This window comes from Rhincodon typus, chromosome 3, assembly GCF_021869965.1.
Source record: "Rhincodon typus isolate 14 chromosome 3, sRhiTyp1.1, whole genome shotgun sequence".
Taxonomy (NCBI): domain Eukaryota; kingdom Metazoa; phylum Chordata; class Chondrichthyes; order Orectolobiformes; family Rhincodontidae; genus Rhincodon; species Rhincodon typus.
In genome coordinates this window covers 80,610,200-80,630,888 of record NC_063334.1, presented here as the reverse complement: position 1 = coordinate 80,630,888, position 20,689 = coordinate 80,610,200, and the positions used below count along the sequence as shown (strand labels likewise).

Genomic DNA, 20,689 nt, shown 5'->3' with positions numbered 1-20,689 from the left:
CCAAGGATGCCAAAGCTATAATGCGATGAGGTTCAGAAAAACAATGGAATTTCAGTGTGTCTGTCTAGATGAGCTTCAAGATGTCACTGCAGTTAGTTGCTCCCTTTCCTCTTCCCAAGGATGGGTTTCAGTTTGGTTTTCCAACACTGTGTCTAGACTACTTTTTTCAGAATGAAATAAATGCAAGAAATTTATTCCTTTGAAAGCTAGGTTGTCTTTAAAAATGCAAATTAGTGAATGTATGACAGACAAATTTGCAGGTGACACAGCAATCGGTGGGAAGGCAAACGGTAAGGATGACATAAAGGGATATGGACAGGTTAAGTGAGAGGGCAAAAATTTGGTAGATGGAAAATAATGTGGGAAAATGTGAGGTCGTGCATTTTGGCAGGAAAAATAGAGGAGCTGAATATTATTTAGATGTCGAAAGACTGCAGGAAGAAACAGAACAGAGAGATTTGGGGAGTCTTTGTCCCTAAATCACAAAAAGTGAGCAATTGGCTTTTATTTCAAAGAGAATAGAATACAATAGTTGGGTGTTTTTGCTAAATCTATATAAGGTAGTAGTCAGACCACAACTGGAATACTGTGAATAGTTTTGGGTCCTTTATCTAAGGAAAGATGTGCTGACATTGGAAGCAGACCAGGGAAGATTCACTAGGCTCATACAAGGTATGGAGAGACTATCTTCAGAAGAGAGGTTAAGCGTGTACTCTTTGGAATTTAGAAGACCTGAGAGGCAAACTTATTTAAACATCCAAGATTTTAAGAAGCCTTGTGATAGGTTAGATGCAAAAAGGCCATTTCTGCTTGTGGGAGAGTCTAGGACCAGAGACCATAATTGTAGAATCCCTACAGTGTGGAAACAGGCCCTTTGGCCAAACAAGTCCACACTGACCCTCAGAGCTTCCCACCCAGCCCCATCCCCCTATAACCCCCCTAATCTACACATCCCTGAACACTATGGGCAGTTTAGCATGGCCAGTCCATCTAGCCTGCATATCTTTGAACTGTGGGAGGAAACCCATACAGATGCAGGGAGAATGTGTAAACTCTACACAGACAGTCACCTGAGGGTGGAATTGAACCTGGGACCCTGGTGCTATGAGGCAGCAGTGCTAACCACTGAGCCACCATGCCACCATGCCACCCCTATAAGATCAGAATAAGAGTTGCATATTTAAGACAGGTATGAAGAGGAATTTCTTCTCTCAGAGATGAGTGAATCTGAAGAATTCTTTACTGCTGAGGGTTAGTGAGGCTGAGTCACTAAGAACATTCAAGAATCAGGTAGAAACTTTTTTATTATCAGTTAGGGAATCAAGGGTTATGGGAAAAAAGCAGGAAAGTGGAGTTGAGGATTATCAGAACAGCCATGATTTTGTTGCTGGAGCAGACTCAATGGCCTAAATGGCTGATGACTGCTCCTATGTCTTACAGCCTTTGGTCTTAAAACACTGCAGAAAATGTTTGATGATCAATATATCTGTACAATCTCTTCTAGGATGCTACAACATCACTTGACAATGGACTGTTTCAAGACACATTTGCAGAAAGTTTAAACATGAGCACTTACCTGGTGGCATTTATTGTGGCTGAATTGAAGAATGTCAGCCAGTTCACTGAAAGTGGAACTCTGGTAAGTCTTTACTATTCTGTAGTAGTTACTTCTACTTCATTGCAGGAAAGGCTTCATTTATTGTCTCTCCCCATTCCTCCAAGAAGATGATAGCTGGCCTTCTCTTTGAATCAATGCAGTTGTCGCACTAATGGTAATCCCATAAAGGTGTTTGTTAGGAGTTCTACGATCTGACCTAGTGATGACAATCTAGTAGACATTGAGTCCAAGTCTAGGTAATATGTAACATTGAAGTGATACCGTACTCACAATATTGCTGATTTTGTTTTTTTTCTGATGGTAGAGGTTGCAACAGAAGCAGGTGTTAATAATATAACTTTGCTGAGTTATTGCCTGACATTCTGTAGATTGTAGACACAGCAGTCATTGTGTACCAGTGGTGGAAGGAGTGAGCATTCAGTCCATTTGTAGAAGCATTAATAAAGCTAACTGATGCATCCTGGAGACGGACAGACATATTGATAGTTGCACCTGAATCTGTCTAAATGCATAGTGAGCATTCTATCAGTCTTGAGTCTTGTGAGATGGTGGCAAGACTTTGAGGGAGCAGGATATTAGTGCCCTCCCACCGTCCTGCAGGTACACTGTTGATGTGGTTGGTGCAATTCAAATTCTGGTGAATAGCAATCCACAGGATACAGATGTTAAGAAACTGGTGTAGCTAAAGATCAAGAAACGTTAGTGGGTATTCTCTTGTTTGAGATGTTCAGAATGCATCATGTTGTGTTACAATTTTAACTTGCTACTACCTACCCTGAGTCTAGGTGACTAAGGTCACTTTATTGTCAAAGGAGCTCTGATATTATCAGTGAACAGCCCCATTCATGACCTTAGAATCAAAAGTGAACATCATTGATAAAGCAACTGGAGGTGGTTGGGGTGAAAGACACATCTCTGAGGAACTCCTGCCATAATATTCTGGAGTTCTAGCAACTGGCATCAACAACAGTAAACATCTGCCTTGTTACCAGGTAAGGTGCCAGCTATCTAACAGCAGTTCCTTTGGACACCTGTTGATTTCATTTGTGCTGAAACTCTTTGATGTGTTACTAAGTTGAATGATGTGACATTACCTTCACATCTTTTTGACATTCAACTCTTGCTCCCTTAGATAAAGAGGATTTGAGGAAAAGATTTTCACCCATAGGGTGCCGGAGTTCTGGAATGCCCTGCTGGAGGATAGTTGAGGCAGGAAGCCTCACAACCTGTAAAAAGTACTCGGTTGAAGACTTGAAGTGTCATAACATTCAAGATTGTGGGCCTAGTATGGGGAGGAACAAAGAATAGCATAGGAATAGGTCCTTTGGCCCTCCAAACCTGCAATGACACATTTTGCCCTTCCATACTAAAATTGTCTTCACTTACAGGATCCGTATCCCTTTACTCCCTTCCTATTCATGTATCTGTTGAGGTGCTTCTTGAAAGCTGCTATTGTATCTGCTTCCACCACCTCCTCTGACATGCGTTCGAGGCACTTACCACCCTTTGTGTGAAAAACCTGCCTCACACATCTCATGTAAACTTCCCTCCCTCCGCACCTTGAACCTGTGTCCCTCAGTAATTGCTGGGGAAAAGCCTCATACTTTCCACTCTATCCATGCTATTCACAATTCCATAAACTTCTATTAGGCCATCCCTCAATCTCCTGTGTTCCAGTGAAAACAAACCCAGTTTGTCCAACCTTTCTTTATAGTTAAAATCCTCTACACCAGGCAACATCCTGGTAAACCTTTTCTATACCCTCTCCAAAGCACCCACATCCTTCTGGTAGTGTGGTGACCAGATCTGTATGCAATATTCCAAGTGTGGCCTCACTAAAGTTCTATTAAGCTGCAGCATAACTTTTCTATCCTTATACTCAATGCCCCTTCCAATGAAGGCAAGCTTGCCATTAGCCTTTTCTACTACCTTATCTATCTGCGCTGCCACCTTCAGTGATCTGTGGACCTGCACACCCAGATCCCTCTGCAGATCATTACTCCTGAGGGTTCTGCCATTCACTGTATAATTTCCAGCCGTACTTGACCTTCCAAAATGCATCACCTCACATTTGTCCGAATGAAATTCCACCGCCATATTTCTGCCCATGCCTCCAGCTGATCGATATCCTGCTGTATCCTCTGACAATCCTCCTCACTATCTGCAACTCCACCAATCTTTGTATCGTCTGCAAACTTCCTTATTAGACCAGCTATGTTTTCCTCCAAATCATTAATGTGGACCACGAACAGCAGAGGTCCCAGCACTGATTCCTGTGGAACATCACTAGTCACAGCCCTCTATTCCAAAAAGTATCCTTCCACAGCTACCCTCTGTCTCCTATGATTAAGCCAGTTCTGTATCCATTTTTCCAGCTCACCCCTGATACTTCACCTTTTGTACCAGTCTGCCATGAGGGACCTTGTCAAAGGCTTTACTGAAGTCCGTGTAGACAACATCAACCGCTTTTCCCTTATCAGTAATTTTTATCACCTCCTCAAAAAACTTGATCAAGTTAGTGAGGCATGACCTGTCCTGCACAAAACCATGCTGTGTGCTGCTAATAAGTCCATCTGGTTCTAAAAGCATATAGATCTTGTCCCTGAGAATCGTTTTGAATAATTTCCCTACCACTGACGTGAAATTTGCACGTCTGTAATTTCCAGTGCTACCCTTCTTAAACAATGGGACAACATCAGCTATTCTCCAGTCCTCTGCCACCTGACCTGTGGCCAAAGAGGATACAAACATGTCTGTCAATGCTCCAGCAATTTGTTTCTTGCCTCCCTCAATATCCTGGGATAGATCCCATCATGACCCGGGGACATATCTACCTTAATACTTTATAAGATGGACAACACCTCTTCCTTTTTAATAGCAACTTGGCTTAGAAACTTGACACCCCCTTCCCTGAGATCATCCTCCACCAATTCCTTCTCTCTGGTGAATACCCACCCAAAGCATTCATTTAGGAACTCACCTACCTCTTCTGGCTCCACACATAGATTCCCTTCTTTGTACTTGAGTGGGCCAACCCTTTCCCTGGCTACCTTCTTGCTTTTAAATATGTATAAAAAGTGTTGGAAGTCTCTTTAATCCTGTTTGCTAAAAGAAGTAGGATGAGTGTAGGTAATCCTAAATCCTTAGCAGTACAGACTGATATACTGAAAGGTTTCTTCTGTGCTGTATAATTCTATGATTCTAAGGTGGTGATGAGGGTCAGGACCTGAGCAGAACCAGAATTGACCATTGGTGAACAGATTATTAGCGAGTAGATGTTTCTTGATGGTAACATTGATGATTCCTTGCTTCAGTTTACTGCATGATTGAAAGGAGATTAATAGAATGCCAGTTGGTTGAGTTAGATTTCCCTTGTTTTTGTTGATGGGATGTACCTGACAACCTTTCACCAATGCCATTGTTCAGTTGAAATCTCTTTTTCTACACAGATTTTCATTGGGCATTGATGTCTTTGCAGCATACTGTACACTCAGCTGCTTCACTTTATGTCCCATAAACAAATTAGCTAGACACTGGTTGGTATGATAATGGGGACCTCAGGAGAAGGCTAGGGAGAAATATTCACTCAGCACCTTTGGAATAGTCTTGTGCATGTATGTCAGGTTCTGTTGGTTCACGGTGTAGATATTAATTCAACCATCTTTTTCTGCTGGTCACCTAGTTGTCCAACACAGTCTTGAACTGGATCTGGTAAAAACACAAAGTTCTTTCTCTAATTCATTAACTGTGGGCTTGCCCTGGTTTATGCATAAAGCGTAACAGATGTACTGAATCAGAAGGTTGCATATTATAATGTAGACTTACACTGCTGTTGCTCACGGCTCACGTTGTTGATGTTTAGTGTTGGGCTGCCAGTTCAATCATCTTGTCTGTCCACCTTATCACAAGGCTACCACAATAGCCAATGAAGGGTGTCCTGCCCATGGAGATTGTCTTTAAAAGACTAATGGTCTGTCAGCTCACTGCATTCAAGAGGTTTTCTGGCAATATAACTCACTTGTGATGAAACAATTCTGATCCTGTCCTCTTGAATTTACCCAGGTATCCATATATGCTGTTCCTGACAAGATGGATCAAATGTATTATGCATTAGAAGCATCAGTGAAGCTTCTGAAGTTTTATGAAGACTTTTTTAATATATCCTATCCCTTAACGAAACTGGGTAAGTTAGAATAAACATTTTTCATAATGAAGTTTGGACAAGCTGCTGCTGTCTGTCCAAAACAGAGACTGAAAATAGCCTTAAATGAACCTAGTGCATTATGATATTTGTTGAAGTGTTCAAATGTCAGACAGTATGTTAAATGTTATATGACCTAACACTGGAAGGCTTAAAGGACAGCCATGCTTGTGACCTCATTTGGGGTTTAGTTTCATGTTTGTACATTGGCTTACGAATGCACGTACAGCCTGCATGCTTAAAAGAAAGCCCTACTCATCTGACTGGTATGACATATTGAAGAATGTCTTAAGCCCTGAGTGAAGCAATTGGATATGATTTACAAACCAAAGCTAGGCAAAACCTTGATTTGGTTGAAGTAACAACATTTGCACCAACAAGCATAAGAATTGAAAGTTGGCCACCTTCCATGTTCCCTTTGACTTCTTTAGTAGGGTATGTGCACTTCGAAGGATTATTGCATGGCCTGACCGTGTATCACACCATACAAGTAGACTTCATCTTAGCTAACAATCCAATTTGTCAAATAGAACAAGCACCTGTACTTCTTTTGTGCTATTAAATATGATGATACTTTCAGAGTTCATGTTTAATTTTACATGTTGGGAATTAATTTGCTGAATGTCCAGCACAATGTTTCATTGGGCATTCTTCAACATTGTATTTGAGAGGCTGCAACCCCAACTTAGTCCATGGAAGCTGTTTCTTTACTGCAGAATTTGTCAAGCAGATCTTCAGCTCTTGATGCAGCTATTTCAGAATTTCACAAAGACTGAAGAATGTTATTTACTTTGTGCCTACATAAATAAAGAGAGCCAAGGGAATAGATGGTACAGTGAGTCAGTTCATTTCCTTTTCCCTGTCAGTTGTGAATGACTAAAATTAGTTTCTCAATTGATTTTCCACTGGAAAAAAAAATTAGTATTTTACTGCTCAACTGTTAAAAACAACCTGTAATTGAGCACTAAACTGGCAAGTTCACTCTGATGGCTTGAGGGAAATAGCCCTCTTTGGAGGTCTGTTTAAAATGTATTAATGATATTCTCACGGAGGTGTATTTCCCATAACAAGACAGTGCTCCTGCAGTAATAGATGTCAGTTTGGTCAGATTTTTATTTTCTGCAGATATATACATAACTAAAGAGGATGGCAAAACACAGGAGGTTTTTTAACTGTATGAACATTACCATACTGCAGATAGAATGAAGGCTGTCAATTCAGCTCAACTTCAGTCATTACCACACCTAGTGGCCAGCCCAATAAGATTACTGTTCCTACCTTGTCTCCTGCCGCCATGTGAAGATTGGCTCCATTATGGGGAAGCACAGTATCCACCCCCATCCCTGTGTCTCCCTTGAATTTCGCAGAAGGGCACATGGAGGTGCCTAATGTTGTCTCTTCACAAGTGGCAGCCCCCACTGTCTTATCCTCTTCTCACTTGTTGACTTTCCCTCCTAGCACATTTGTCAGAGGCTTATCAACTTTTTGACCCGCACTGTATGTTTGAACTCTAACAGCCAATCAACAATCACTGCCTCCTCTGCATTTTCTTCCATATGTCTTTCCATCATGAGCATTGTCCTCTTATCTTGCTTTGATCTTTCTCACCATGTAATATTCTCCTCATGCATAACCATTCCCTCCTTCTCAGCTAACTTCTCTATCTTCTTGGTATCAATCACAGGATCATCTCTGACTACTCCCTGAGTTACCCAGAATCTCTCACCATTTTCTGGCTCAGCCAGTACCCATTACCCCAAAGTTCAGCAACAAATATCTTGTGTCCCAAGGACACCTGAGATTCTAGGAACGTCCTAGAGTTTGGGCAAGTTCATACTATCTCTCATAGGAAACCATGGCAGCCATCAAAAACTAGCGCTAAGTTCTCCAAACTTATACATTTCTAAACTTTTATTTGAAAGTAAAGGTAGTTAACTGTATAGAAAAGGCATATGAGTCAATGGTTGACTGGTAGGCAGGAAAAATATTTACAAATAAGAAAAATAAATACAGTGCATGTGTGAAATTGGTGAGGCAGAAAGGAATTGGCCTAATTGTTTTCATTTTATCTCTCTGTGCTCATGAGAATTCTGCTGTTTATTCTCCTATTCTACATCTGGCTGTTGGGTGACAACATGTTAGCAGTGAATCCTTGTGCATTTGCCTCCTACAGTTCTCATGCGAAGGAAGGGCATCAACTATCATTTCCTCTTCCGAGTCATAACAAATGTCATGGCCTTTTTAAAATCAGCTTTTCATATCACATACCCTTCAAATAAATGAGTCGATCAATCTACATTCTTTGTGGGATCTCAGGACTGTTCCATATTGTACATACTTGCATATGCCAAAGCTTCAACATATAGATTATATCACATTCAAATTTCTTAAATTATATTTCACTGTCACCAGAGACATTGCAAATTGAAAATAGGAATAGACATAAGCCTATCTAGTCTCCTCTGCCATTCATATAGATCATGGTTGATCCATTCCTCAACCCTGTTTTCCCTGCTTTTGGCCCATATCCCTTGATATTTTGCCTACCCCTATTCTTGTCAATTGTGGCACAATCATTGGCAAACATGAGTGCTAGACTGATCACAGTATAAAGAAAGCCTCACCTATTGATGTTACTTGACCTAATGAATGAGAAACCCAAACTGATAAAAAGATCGTTGACCTGAAAAGTTAACTCTGTTTCTCTCTTCACAGATAATGCATGACATGCTGATTATTTTTGGCATTTTCTGTTTTTATTTCAGATTTCCACTATCCACAGTATTTTGGGTTTGTAAAACAAAATCTCTGTAGCTATATAGCATGTATTTTGAAGTTCTGCTCTGTTCATTAAGAGGAGATTAGCTCACTAAATTAACCTTGTGCAAGGTATGGCATTGATTATTGTATTATGATGTTTTCCTTTCCCAGATTTGGTAGCTATCCCTGATTTTGAAGCAGGAGCCATGGAAAATTGGGGTCTAATCACTTTCCGAGAAATAGCACTCCTTTACAAAGAAGAGACTGCATCAATACTGGACAAACAGATAGTCACTATGGTGATTGCTCATGAATTGGCTCATCAGGTATTTTGTTTAAGTTTCCATATTTTTTGTAATAAACATTTCAAGCAGACAATAAATGCCATTTCCAAAAAAAAATTATTATGTGGGATGTATGCCATTTTGACAAGGAAATTGTCTTTGAATTGAGATGTTTTTTAGGCCATTGCAGAGGACATTTAATGTTAACCACATTACTATGGATCTGAAGTCACATGTAGGTCCACCAGGTAAAGATTAAGAATAGAAGAGCTGAATATTTTTTAAATGGAGAAAGACTGCAGAAAGCTGCAGCAAAGAGGGGTTTGCGAGTCCTCGTGCATGAATCACTAAAATGTAACATCCGAGTTCAGTGGATCATAGGGAAGGCAAAATGAATGTTAAAAGGGAGTGCAGCATAAAAATAAAGAGATCTTGCTAAATCTATATACAAGGCGCTAATCAGACCATAGTGTTGGTCCCCTTATCTAAGGGAAGATATACTGACATGTTTTGTATTTCACTCATGGGATGTGGGAGTAGCAAGCTGGCCAACAATTATTTCCCATCCCTAATTGCCCTTGAGAAGGTGTGATGAGTTGCCTTCTTGAACTGCTGCAGCCTATGTGTTGTGGTTTGGCCTTCTATGCTGTTACAGAACGGAATTCCAGAATTTTGACCCAGTGACAGTCAAGCAATAGTGATATATTTCTAAGTCAGGAAGGCTAGTGACTCAGAGGGGAACTTGCAGAGGATGGGCTATTCCCATGTATCTGCTGCTCTTGTCCTTCTGGATGGAAGTGTCATGAGTTTGGAAGGTGCTGTCTAAGAACCTTTGGTGAATTTCTGCAGTGCATCTTGCAGATAGTACACACTGCTGCTACTGAGCATTGGTGGTGGGGGAGCGAATGCTTGTAGATGTAGTGCCAATCAAGCGGGCTGCTTTGTCCTGGATGGTGTCAAGCTTCTTGAGTGTTGTTGGGGCTGCATTCCTGACTTGTGCCTTAAAACTGATGGACAGACTTTGGGGAGTCAGGATGTGAGTTACTCGCTGCAGTATTCTTAACATCTAACCTGGTCTTGTAGCCACTGTGTTTGTGGTGAATCAAGTTGAGCTACTCGTCAGTGGTAACCCCAAGTATGTTAATAGTGGGGGATTCAGTGATGATAACACCATTGAATGTCAAGGGGCAGTGGTTAGATTGTCTATTATTGGAAACGGACATTGCCTGGCATCAATGTTACATATTACTTTTCAGCCCAAGCCTAGATATTGTCCGGATCTTGTTGCATTTAAATGTGGACTTCTTCAATATCTGAGGAGTCACAAATGGTGCTGAACGTTTGTGCAGTCATTGGCAAAATATCCCCACTTCTGATCTTATGATGAAGCAGCTGAAGATAGTTGGGCCTAGGACACTGCTCTGAGAAAGTCCTCAGAGATGTCCTGGAGCTGAGATGACTAATCTCCCACAACAACAACCATTTTCCAAAGTGCCAGGTATGACTCTAACCAGTGGAGTGTTTGCTGCCTGATATCCAATGATTCCAGTTTTGCTTGGACTCTTTGATGCCATATTTGGTCGAATGTGCTGTTAACGTCAAAGGTTGTCATTCTCACCTCAGCTTTGGAATTCAGCTCTTTTGTCCATGTTTTAACTAAGACTGTAATGAGGTCAGGAGCAGAACAGCCCTGGCAGAACCCAAACTGGGTGTCACTGAGCAAATTATTGCTGAGCAGGTGCTGCTTGATAGCTCTGTTGATGACACCTTCCATCACTTTACTGATGATCGAGAGTAGACTGATGGGGTGGTATTTGCCCGGGTTGAATTTGTTCTGCTTTAGGTGTACAGGACGTACCTGGACAATTTTCCACATTGCCAGGTAGATGCCAAAGTTGTAACTGTACTGAAAGAGAATGGCTGGGGGAGCGGCAAATTCTAGAGCACAAGTCTTCAGTACTATTGCCGGAATGTTTCCAGGGCCCATAGACTTTACAGTATCCAGTGCCTCCAAATGTTTCTTGATATCACATGGAGTGAACCAAACTGGCTGAAGACTGGTACCTGTGATGCTGGAGACCACTGGAGGAGACTGAGATGGATCATTCAATTAGCACTTCTGTTTGGAAATTTTTGGAAATGCTTCAGCCTTAGCTTTTGCTCTGATGTTCTGGGCTCTTCCATCCTTGAGGATGGGGATATTTGTGGACCCTCCTCCTCCAGTGAGTTGTTTAATAGTCCACCACCATTCACGACTGGATGTGGCAGGACTGCAGAGCTTAGATCTAATCTATTGGTTGTGTGGTTACTTGCTGCTTATGTTGTTTGGCGTGCAAGTAGTCCTATTTGGTAGCTGCATCAGGTTGACAACTCAGTTTCAGGTATTCCTGGTGCTGTTCCTGGCATGCCCTCCTGCACTCTTCATTGAACCAGGGTTGATCCCCTGCCTTGATGAATGGTTGAGTGGGGTATATGCCGGGCCATGAGGTTACAGATTGTGCTGGAGTACAGTTCTGCTGCTGTTGATGGCTCACAGCACCTCATGGATGCCAGTCTTGAGTTGCGAGATCTGTGCGAAGTCTATCCCATTTAGCACGGTGATAGTGCCACACAACGCAATGGAGGTTATTCCCAATGAGAAGGCAGGACTTCATCTCCACAAGGACTGTGCAATGGTCACTGTTACTGATAATGTCATGGACCGATACATCTGCAGCCAACAGGTTGGTAAGGTTGTGGTCAGGTATGTTTGTCCCTCATATCAGTTCCCTAACCGCATGCTGCAGACCCAGTCTAGTAGCTATGTCCTTTAGGATCCCTCCAACTGCTGAGCCACTCTTGGTGGTGGACATTGAAATGTCCCACCAAGAGTATGTTTTATGCCTTTGCCATCCTCAGTGCTTCAACGTGGAAGAGTACTGCTTCATCTGCCGAGGAAGGACGGTACGTGGTAATTAGCAGGAGGTTTCCTTGTAGGAGCAAATTACTGCAGATGCTGGAATCTGCACTGAAACAAAAAAATGCTAGAGATCACTGCAGGTCAGGCAACATCCATTGCGAGAGAGCAAACTAACGTTTTGAGTCTAGATGACTCTTCATCAGATTTAGCCCGCTCAGCCATTACCATCGGACTCTGATGAAGAATCATCTAGGTTCGAAACTTTACCTTGCTCTCTCTCTATGGCTGCTGCCTGACCCACTGTGATCTCCAGCATTGTTTTGTTTTCAGTCAATAGGTTTCTTTGCCCATGTTTAACCTGAAGACTTCATGGGGTGCAGAGTCAATGTTGAGGATTCCCAGAGCAACTCCCTCCCAACAGTCTACCACTGTGTCACCACCTCTGCTGGGTCTGTCCTGCTGGTGGGACAGGGCATTATCAGGGGACGATGATGGTGTTGTCTCTAATGTTGTCTGTAAAGTATGATTCCATGAGTATGACTATGTCAGGCTGTTGCTTGACTAGTCCATGAGACAACTCTCCCAGTTTTGGCACCAGCCCCCAAATGTTACTGAGGAGGATGGTTGCAAGACTGACAGGGCTGACAGGGGGCAGCACGGTGCCACAGTGGTTAACACTGCTGCCTCACAGCGCCAAGGATCCAGGCTTAATTCTGGCCTCAGGCTACTGTCTGTGTGGAGTTCGCACAGTCTCCCCATGTCTGTGTAGATTTCCTCCAGGTGCTCTGGTTTCCTCCCACAGTCCAAAGTTGTGCAGGTTGGATTGATTGGCCATGCTAAATTGTCCATAGTGTTCGGGGATGTGCAGGGTAGGTGGATTGGCCATGGGAAATGCAGACTTACTAGAGTAGGGGCATGGGTCTGGGTGGGACGCTCTCCAGCAGGTCAGTGTGGGCTCAATGGGCCAAATGGCCTGCTTCCACAAAGTCGGGATTCTACAATTCTGCCATTGTCTTTTCCGATGTCTAGTTCAATGCCAGGTGGTCCGTCCAGTTTCATTTCTTTGTTGAGACATTGTGGCAATGCATTCAACTGAGTCACTTGTTTCAGAGGGCAGTTCAGAGTCAACCACATTGCTGTGGGTCTGGAATCATATGTCGGCCAGACCAGGTGAGGATGACCGATTTCCTTCCCTGAAGGGCATTAGTGTGCCAGATGTGTTTTTCTGACAATCGACAATGGTTTCATGGTCATCAGTAGATTCATAATTCCAGATTTTTTTTTACTGAATTCAAATTCCACCATCTGCTGTGGCAGTATTCAAACCCAGGTCCTCAGAACATTAACGAAATTTCTGGATTAACAGTCCAGCGATAATAGCCATCAGCTCTCGTACTGAAGGCTCATTAAGTTGATGTTGGGGTTGGAAGGATTTTTTAGGAGGAGCAAATAATTGAGTTGCGCTTGTACTCATTAGAATTTAGAAGAAGGAAAGGCAAAACATTATTGAAACATATATGGGACTTAACAGGGTATAAGTGGAGAGGTTGTTTCGCCTTGTGAGAGTGTTAGGACCAGAGGATATAATTTCAGAATAAGAGATTACCCATTTAAAACAGAGATGAGGAGGAAATTTTATCTGAGGGTGGTGAATCTGTGGAATTTTTTTACCACAAAGCACTGTTGAGACTGGGTCAATAAGAATACTCAGGGCTGAGGTTGACAGATTTTAATCAGTGAGGGATTCAGGGGTTATGGGGAAAAGGCAGAAAAGTGGAGGGGAGGAATATCAATCAGCCATGATCTCATTGAATGGCAGAGCAGACCTGATAAGCTGAATATCTTCTTTCTCCTCCTACGGTCTTTTGGATCAGAAGAATAAATAATTGTGCATGCTTTGTAGGGCTAAAGAAAGTTCCAAAAATGGGCAAGAAGTGAGATCATGAAGGACCTCAACATGATATGCAGTGCATAAAAATAACAAAAAAAGTGCAATTTTAATAAAATGGTACAAAACTCAACAATTCAGTATAGAATTTGGCTGTAAAAATTGATCAGGCACCATAACAATATGTTTTTGACATCTCGCAGTAAATCTGTTTCACTGTTGGATATTGTGGTTCACTTTGCTTTACATGATAAGGTGTCTGTCTGGAGCGTATTGTACCGGTAGATATGATCCTTTGCTAAAGATCATCAAGCATTTGATTTCAGTTTCCAAGTATGATGTTTTAAATTTCATACTTTGTCCTTAAGTTGTGGTACACCACAGGCACACTCTTTTTTCTTTCAAAAATACGTCTGTTTCATTAAACAGGAAAAGTTACTGACAAATTGAATCATGATGTCTAAAGAAGATCACTGATTTGTGACATTAATTAGATTTGATGTAAACAGCACACTTTCCAAGCTGCCAGGAAGCCTCATTGTCTGGCAGATTACGTTTTCTTATTTCCTGCGGATGTTCAGCTTGTGGCTCTCTGGAGCATACAATCTTTAGTTGAAATCTTGCAACAACCTACTGTAGTCTTGATCTAATTCAGACACTGTCTTGGGAGAACTGTTATTACAGTGTTTTTGCAAGAATACAACATTGAAAGTAATCTTGATTTGCATAAACATTTGTTTCCTTTTTGACATTATTCCAAGAATTGGGTGTCCCTTTGGTCTTTCGTTCCCCTGACCTGTGGAGGTGTCTAGTTGAGCTGCTCAGTAATGTTTACCAATGAATGCTAGTCAAAAAACGTGGAGCTGGAAAAGCACAGCAGGTCAGACAGCTTCCAGCATCTGCAGTCCTTTCTGTCTCCATTGAATGCTAGTTATGTGCCTGAGTGAACAACTTTGTATGTTTCATTGTATTTTGCCTTTATCGCCCTGGACAAATTGTTTGTGAGTCTGGATTGAGCAGTGTTTGGAACTTGCATCCTTGTAATCTATTCACGGTGTGCCCCGTATTACTGTCAATAACATGTTAATTTTTTTTCAACACCGTGTGGAGCTGGAGGAACACAGCAGGTTAGGCAGCATCAGAGGAGCAGGAAAGTCGATGTTTCAAGTCAGGATCCTTCTTCAGAACTCCTGACCCGAAATGTCAACTTTCCTCCTCCTCTGATGCTGCCTGACCTGCTGTGAAACTCCAGCTCCACACTGTATTGACTCTGACTTCAGCATCTGCAGTCCTTGCTATCTCCTTATTGTTCTTTTTGTAGCTTGTAACAAAGCCTTTTGACATGAAGTACAGGGTCAGCTAGCACAAAAGCAAATCATTTTAGTTAAGTAGCAGTTAATTGTCAACCTTTTACACAGCAACAGGTACCACTTGTCATTGCTAAAGGAAACAAAAGATTTCCATTTATATAGCACCTTCCACAACCATCAAACATCTTTAGTAAATAAACTACTTTTTAGGTGTGGAATCTGTTGCAATGTAGGAAACATAGCAATCAATTTCCGTAAAACATGCCCTACAGACAACAATACAAAAATGACTAGATATTCTGTTTTTGTGCTGTTGGTTGAGGTAGGGGAGAATTCAATAAAATTCCAAAAGGCCTCTGTGAAAGGGTTGTTCCTTTTAGCTAAACTGTAAATTGAGAGGAAGAACAAATGGAGGGAGAAATGTCTGGAAAATCTCCCCTGTTGCTAGCTTAAACAGAGAATAAAGTTTTCCATTCTGGAAAATATATTGAATGATTACAATATATTCTGAAAGCCTGGTTGACTCTTAAAGGGATAACAATACTTAGAGTGGTGTAGAGGTAGTGCACTTTTAACACAATCTCAAGCAACAGTGTTACATTGTATGGGAGCTGAAATAAGTCTTTTGATCTCTGCATTCTTGCTGCCATGCTCAGTAAGTGGGAGACATTTACATCAAAAGCTGCTTTTAACCACTGACATTTGAGTGTTGGGAACTAAAGATCAGAGGAAATTTTCAGTGTATTGAATATTGCATTTCTAAAGTATTAAGTGTACATGAAATGAAGTCAAGATTCACTCTTTAAGGAAAATATTGTCCAAAATATAATAGTTTTGTGAAAATAAAATGGCAACTTAAACTTTTGCAGGTGCTTTTTGCTTGCATAAACTCTGATATACAGAATTGTTGTCACTGTTCCCAAAATGTTTCCCCACTGAAACTTCAATCACCTGGCAGGGCTCATTCCCTAATATCAAGTTTAGTGTAGCCCCTTCCCTAGTTGGACTATTTACGTTTTGTTCCAAAAAACCTTCCTGGACGCACCGGAAAAGCTCTGTCTCCCCTCTACCAATCCAAGTCCCTGGCACGAAGCGAGGCCCTGTCTACATAGGGAAAGTTAAAATCACTCACCACAATAATAATCCTGTTGTTTTGACATTTTTCCACAATCTGTCCACATATCTGTTCCTCTGTTGCCCCACTGGTTGTTGGAAAGCCTCTAGTACAATCCCATCAAAGTAATTGACCACTTCCTGTTCCTGAGCTCTACCATATGACCTTGCTGGATGAGCCCTCCAAGGTGTCCTCCCTCAGTACTGCTGTGATATTCTCCCAGTAACTCCCCCACTTCTTTTACATCATTCTCTATCTTGCCTGAAATATCTAAATCTCAGCGTGCTAAGCTCCCAGTCTTGTCCCTCTTTTAGCCAAATCTTTTTAACAGCTAAGACATCGTAGTTATATGTATTAATCCAAGCTGTAAGCTCATCTGCCTTACCTGTCATACTCCTTGTATTTAAAAAATACACCTTAGACCGCCAGTCCCACCATGTTCAGTAACCTCTCCCTGTTTGTTCTTCCTCTTAGTCTTAGTGGCCTTAGCCTCTGACTCCTTATCAGTCATTTCACTTGCTGACCTACTGGTCTGGTTCCCAACTCCCCTGCCCCACTAGTTTAAATGCCCCCGAGTGGTGCTAGCTAACCTCCCTGCTGGGATATTGGTGTTCATAAGACCATCCCTGCATACTGGGGATCCTAGTGAACCTTCTCTGAACTGCCTCCAGTGAAATATGTTTCCTTCAATAAGGGGACCAAAACTGCTCAAATTACTCCAGATATGGTCTCACCAGCACCTTGTACAGTTGCAGCAAGATTTCCCTACTCTTACACTCCAACCCCCTTGAAATAAGGAAACAAAAATGCTGGTCTAGAGCAGTGAGTTCCTCCTGTGAAGGTGGGTACTTCGTTTATGCTGGATTTGGTGTGGTAGGGTCTAACTTATTTAAATGGAACAAAAATGGCTAATGGTTTTCCCTGCCTCTTCAGCCTGACATGATCTTCCTCTTTCCCTTGATGAAATTGGATCTTCAGTGCTTACTGATGTATTGATTAAAGTGAGCAAGAAGGGAGGATGGAGATCACAAATATGGGACAGGAAGCAGCTGCCTCTAGTCGTAACTGAGGTGTTCAGTTACCAGGCACATGCTTTCTGAGCATAAACAAATGAATAAGCCAAAAGTCTTTATTCCAGCTTCGGAGACAGAAAGAGGTTTTGAAGGATGTGCAACAGCCCAATATCTTGTCAACATGTGCTGCAGTTTTGTCCTTCTAGAATGCTGCAGAACAAGTAGCAATTTCACAGTCACCTGCATGAAAACTGTGCATCACAAGCACTGAAACTAGCTGTACTGGGTTTTATGGCTGTTTTAGATATTGTCTGAGTTCCGCACTTCGTCCATCAACCAGTCTGAATGTCTTACATTCAGGAGTGTGTCCATACTGCCCCAATATCTAGCTACCAAGAGTATTACCTAGCGATGTAACAATATGATCTAACTGTGAAAATGTGTTACCGTGTCTCTTATGTGCTCCTCCAGCATTTAAGTCAGAGTTATAAATGTTTGGTTAGACAAGATTAATAAGTATGAATATTAAGCTCATTTTTTTTCAGACAACTTGCACGTCCTGTCCCTTTTTGTGGGCTGACTTGCATATCAGCATTCCTTTGTTCTAGACAACTCCTGTCTGTAAAACCTGATCCCCAGCAATTTTACCTTCCAGCTCCAGGCTAAAAGTTGTGGGAGTCCTTTGTTAGAACCCATCACCTCTGGACCAGAAATTTCTTCTTTTTTTAAATTCTGATCACTGGGAACAACAAGGCCATGTTCTTGTCAGCTTGTTTTTTTGCAGGGTGACCACGTCAAGTTGCTATTTTGTTTGCAGAATACATTCTTTGCAGACATATTTAGAGAACAATCTTCACAAGAATGGACATCACTTGTGTTTGTTAGCCAGTGTGACAAGATGACTAACTGCTTAATATCTGTGATGTTGGTTAATTAATTCTGGGTGGAGATCAGCGATTCTTACAGAAGTTTGGATTGAGTTGTGAGATTCTCCAAACTGGCTTATCTGACTTTAACTCACATTTCTCAATGTCTGCAATCTGCACTTCTTTTTATGTTTTACTAAGTAATTTTATTTAAAAAAGGACTTAAAAGTTTAATAATGTTCTTTTCCATTTAGAAGACATAGGAGACCATTGTTCAATAGCTAGGGAGCTTGCCAGCTTTCAGTTGCATAACCTATTTAAGGGATTGTTCATGAGATAGTAGGAACTGCAGATGCTGGAGAATCTGAGATAACAAGGTATAGAGCTGGATGAACACAGCAGGTCAAGCAGCATCAGAGGAGCAGGAAAGCTGACGTTTCAGGTCTAGACCCTTCTTCAGAAATTGTTCATGATGTGTTTTATTGTAGATTGGCATTAAAGTAAGTGTAAAATTGCTATATTTCCTGAATTTATTTTTCTCAGTGGTTTGGCAACCTGGTGACTATGGAATGGTGGAATGACCTTTGGTTAAATGAAGGATTTGCCACCTTTATGGAATTCTTTTCACTTGAAAAAATATTCCCTGAACTCGAAGTGGTAAGTAAAATAATTTTTAATTTGTGTTTCATCTTGAAAGCATTGTTCATAGCACGAACAGGGAAGGAGTCTTTCTGAAACTCATGTTTAATCCTAATAACTATAGTTTATGCATAGAACTGGAGTAGTGTATATTAAAGCTAAAGGAGGCAAATAGTGTACTTCTGCATTCCAATATTTGTTGTTTCCTATCGTTAAAAGTTAAGTAAATCCTCTCAAATGTGTTAGTGTAGCTGAGCAGCAAAAAACTGCTAGAATCGAGCTTTTGACTATTCGGTTAGGAAGCAGATAGTTTGTACAGCTATACTGCTTATATCAGTGTGCCATTGAGGAAAATCCTATGTACATATGATTGGTTGTGAAAATAAGTGGTGATTGATAATCCTTTGTAGCTTTTTGTTGGAAATATCAGCTTGTCACAGCACACTGGTCAAATTGCTGATCTACCTACTCACATTTCTCTGTATAGTCACCACGAACCAGATACCAAACATAGAAATATTCCACAACTCCCACAATTTGCTCTCAAAATACAGAGAGAAGTATTGAAGGAAATATGTGATCTTTTCCAGTAATACCATTTGCAAACACAAGTTATCCTTCAAATAAAATGAAATATTTAACTGTAAATCATCTGTGCAACAAAAGTATGTCTTGTACAACCACAAACACACTCATCACTTGCATAAACGTGGCATAAGACGTAAACTCAGTCTTTCCAACACGACCTCACTTTCCCATTAAATTAATCTGATCCACAGGTTTGTTCACTGGTAGGTGTATTCCATTGGAGTTTCCTGAATACGATTAACAGTGATAAGGAACACATCTATGAAACCACCACCACACACACACAACCAAAATGAGCAGAGGTTGACAGAATCTTTGATAGAATCTTTGCATACTTTTAAAAATCTTTACTTCTGTGACTATTCCGGAATAGCAGGGTTTGATTTCTAGTGCGTGTACACAGTGTGTACCTGACCTTATGCCTTTAAAATACTCCTTGAAACTTATCTATCTGAACAAGTCTTTGTCATCTGACCTGATAGCATTTTATGTGGCTTGTCATACTTCGTTTTTGAATGCTCCTGTGAAGAACTTTTGGGATGTTTCATTATGATAAAGGCACACTATAAATATAAGTTGTGTGATATACTATATTGTCCGATTTTCAAATGAATGATTCAGTATATCACTTGCAGTCATTATGTGCAGAATAACAACTAGTTGCAGAGACAATAGATCCCTTTTTATTTTTGTGATTTGTTTGTAGGCTGATCACTTTTTACGTACTCGATTTGAAGCAATGGAAAAGGACTCAGTGAATTCCTCCCATCCTGTCTCTACTCCAGTTGAAACTGCTGAACAAATTGAGGAAATGTTTGATTCAATTTCATATGAAAAGGTACATCTGTAAAGACTATATTTTTAAAAAATCATTATTTATGTTGCACATAAATGTGGGTTTGCCTACTGATGATATTAGTTCTAATTCCATAACTGTCCATATGCATGTGTACATGTGATTTACCCTATTGTGGCTGGATATTCAGTGGAAGTGGAAGCAAAACTTCTCCACAGGCAGGAAAGATGATTAGAAAGCAATCCACAACTCCATTATCAACTTTCAGTTGTCCATGTTTTCAGATGAGCACTTGAATTAACCCCAGTTAAGTAACCTTGTTTTGAAGTGCATTTCTGATGTGAGCCCCACATCCTTGTTCCAGCTATTTAGAGGGGTAGCCCTGTCATTTGACTTGGAATGGTTCCAGTCTGATTCCAGATATCCAAGGAAGCAGTACCTGATGAGCAGGATGTCAGAGCTCAACAAGCAACACAAAGCAGCATCAATAGTATGCCTCTGAAAAGTAGGCTCCATCAGCCTGTGGTTAAGCTCTCTGGACTTGGGTAAATCGGTTGTTTCATCTGAAGACGTGAAAAACTGTATTCCAAATTGGGCAAACAAAAATATCCAATAGCTTGTTGCTAAGTTAAATTGCTAAATAGAATTGGAGAATCTTAAATATGAGGGTTTCTATGTGGCATTAACTCTGAGCAACAAAAAGTAAAAACAAT

The 20,689-nt window shown here is 41.1% G+C and overlaps 1 protein-coding gene across 1 annotated transcript in view; it reads left to right on the top strand.

The window, feature by feature from the left end:
- The window catches only part of LOC109933513 (leucyl-cystinyl aminopeptidase), an 86,190-nt gene that overhangs the window by 41,707 nt on the left and 23,794 nt on the right, over positions 1–20,689 (top strand). The window contains exons 4-8 of the mRNA XM_048593713.1: positions 1,505–1,639; positions 5,681–5,801; positions 8,751–8,905; positions 18,497–18,610; positions 19,887–20,018. Coding sequence (XP_048449670.1) covers positions 1,505–1,639; positions 5,681–5,801; positions 8,751–8,905; positions 18,497–18,610; positions 19,887–20,018 — 657 coding nt within the window. The remainder of the gene's footprint in view (positions 1–1,504; positions 1,640–5,680; positions 5,802–8,750; positions 8,906–18,496; positions 18,611–19,886; positions 20,019–20,689) is intronic.